The sequence below is a fragment of the Lottia gigantea genome (assembly GCF_000327385.1).
Source record: "Lottia gigantea unplaced genomic scaffold LOTGIsca_625, whole genome shotgun sequence".
Classification (NCBI taxonomy): domain Eukaryota; kingdom Metazoa; phylum Mollusca; class Gastropoda; family Lottiidae; genus Lottia; species Lottia gigantea.
This window is the reverse complement of record NW_008710133.1, coordinates 341-2,527: the sequence shown is the minus strand read 5'-3', so window position 1 is coordinate 2,527 and position 2,187 is coordinate 341. Positions and strand designations below refer to the sequence as shown.

Below are 2,187 nucleotides of genomic sequence, written 5' to 3'. Positions count from 1 at the left end.
CCCCATTCATCATACTTCCTTGAAGACACTCATTTTCCATTAGGCCTATCGACCGACCGACTTGAGATTATTATTTGTCTCCTCGTCACTCGTCAGTCGGTGAAACTTTTGACAAGACTCATCGTGTCCAAACTATAACCATATTCGCCATACTTCGTTCATAATACCATGTCAAAACCCGTATTCGTGATACGATATAGACATTGTGGTAATGCTGGCAGGAAATTGATCAACAAATAGAACTTGATTTTATGCCTATGTTTAGACACCAAGTTTCATGAAAACACTATGGTGTTTAAATTTTTTAAATGTAACGTACATTATGTTTAGCCCTCGAAAACTGAAGTGATATTTCAATATCGATTATACCTAAGTAGGCCACGCGAAAATTTGTCGATACTAAAGGATACGTGTCATATTAAGATATATTCTGTTGTAATGGATGACGGACATAAAAGTAGGTTAAATTATAAACATTGTGGAATGACTACACAGCTCGAGAGACTTCAAACATTTACAACATGGCCGCTAGGTTATCCTGACCCTTTTATACTCAGTAAACTTGGATTTTATTATACGGGGAAAGCAGACCAGGTTCAGTGTTGCGAATGCTCTCAAACAATTGAAAATTGGCACAGTAAATCCAATCCTTTAGTTGAACATTATAAAGTAAATAATGGGTGTGTATTTGTTCAAAACTACAAGGAAACTTTATTTAATTTCAAAATCTCAAAAAGCACTGCAAATCTTTATGCCAGTACAGAAAAAAGGGTAAGGTCCTATAGCGTTAACAATGTGCGTTTGCCGTCATTTCTCAGTGTTGAGTCTTTAGCTCATGCAGGGTTTTATTATGTTGGACCCGGCGATAGGGTAAAATGTCATAGTTGTTCGGTTATTTTAATCGAATGGGAATCTATAGATATCCCCATAGCAGAACATTATCGTTGGTCTCCAGACTGTGACTATATCAAACAATGTCTTCCAGTATTAAATAATGTTGTGGATTTTACACTGGAACTAAAACCAGCTTCATCGGAAAATGGGAAATGCGAAAAATATTATACCATGCCTAACAGTTTGCGGTCTAACGTTGCGGAAGAATTAGAAAATGACGAAGACGAATTGACCAAAATATTAGCAAGTGAAAAGGTCGAAGCTGCTAAAGAAATTTTTAACTTTCCGTCGTCTGTTATAGAAGAATATATCAGACGATACTATAAACAACATCATAAAGATTTTGACTCTGACTCTGTTTTTTAAGACAGTATTTTAGGCCAATGTCACCAAGTTAGTCTGTGGAGACAAAACGTGGTAGGCTAACTAACACGTTTTTTTTTTTATTTGGTCGATTTCATTTTTAAAAAATCAATTTTGAAAATGAAACGAAACAAATTAATATTTCTTTTTCTGCTTTGAGATATTTTCATTCACATTTTCTGATTCAATTCGTGTTTAAAATAGCAATAATCTCTTTTAAAAATAAAATGGGGCACACAATAAAACGTACAAAATCCTTTAGATTTTTTTTAATGATCACAACGACTGAACAAGGTCGTTTGTTTCAGAGTTACTTCCCTTAAGTTTTTACTATCGTCGGGAACATATGGAGCATCAAGGCCAAGGAATCTTTCTTCCACCTATAAGGATTTTTTCAAAATCAATCCTTGACGTAGACTATAATAATTCTGCGAATGCTCCTCCTGTTAATCCAACAGAATCATCGATATATGTAGTGGATAAAAATCTTCACCAAGACCGGAAGTACACTCCTAGTACTTGGAAAAATTCGTTTTGTAGTATGAAAATCTACGATCCTTAAATTTGCTCATTTTAGCGCCTTTATTCACTCCGGTATGCCGGTTGGCAGCGGTAGGCGGTTGGCCTATTGGTGCAAGGAAAACAACAAAGCCTTCCTACTGAGCATCTAATTTGATTAGTATATTATCATATGAGTGATTATTATGAATGAAAAATCAATAAAATTAAAAATTTACAATGTTATGAGGCATTTCTCTTGTCTTTCGAAATGTATTCAGTCTGTAGCTCGTAAATACTCGAGAAGGCACAATTCTTTACGATATGTAGGCATATAAGAATTTGTGTAAAATTTGGCAATGTTCCAAGTATTATCATAATGAGTAAGTCTGTAAAATAGTTTTATCAGGAGAATAAGATCTATAAATTTAG

The 2,187-nt window shown here is 34.5% G+C and overlaps 1 protein-coding gene across 1 annotated transcript; it reads left to right on the top strand.

Moving 5' to 3' along the window:
* Positions 1 to 483: 483 nt before the first annotated feature.
* LOTGIDRAFT_59237 (hypothetical protein) lies at positions 484 to 969 on the top strand (the record flags this gene model as incomplete). The annotated part of the gene is made up of 1 exon (XM_009064459.1): positions 484 to 969. A coding segment is annotated over one exon (486 nt), but the record flags the coding sequence as incomplete, so codon positions are not given.
* Between the last annotated feature and the right edge of the window lie 1,218 nt (positions 970 to 2,187).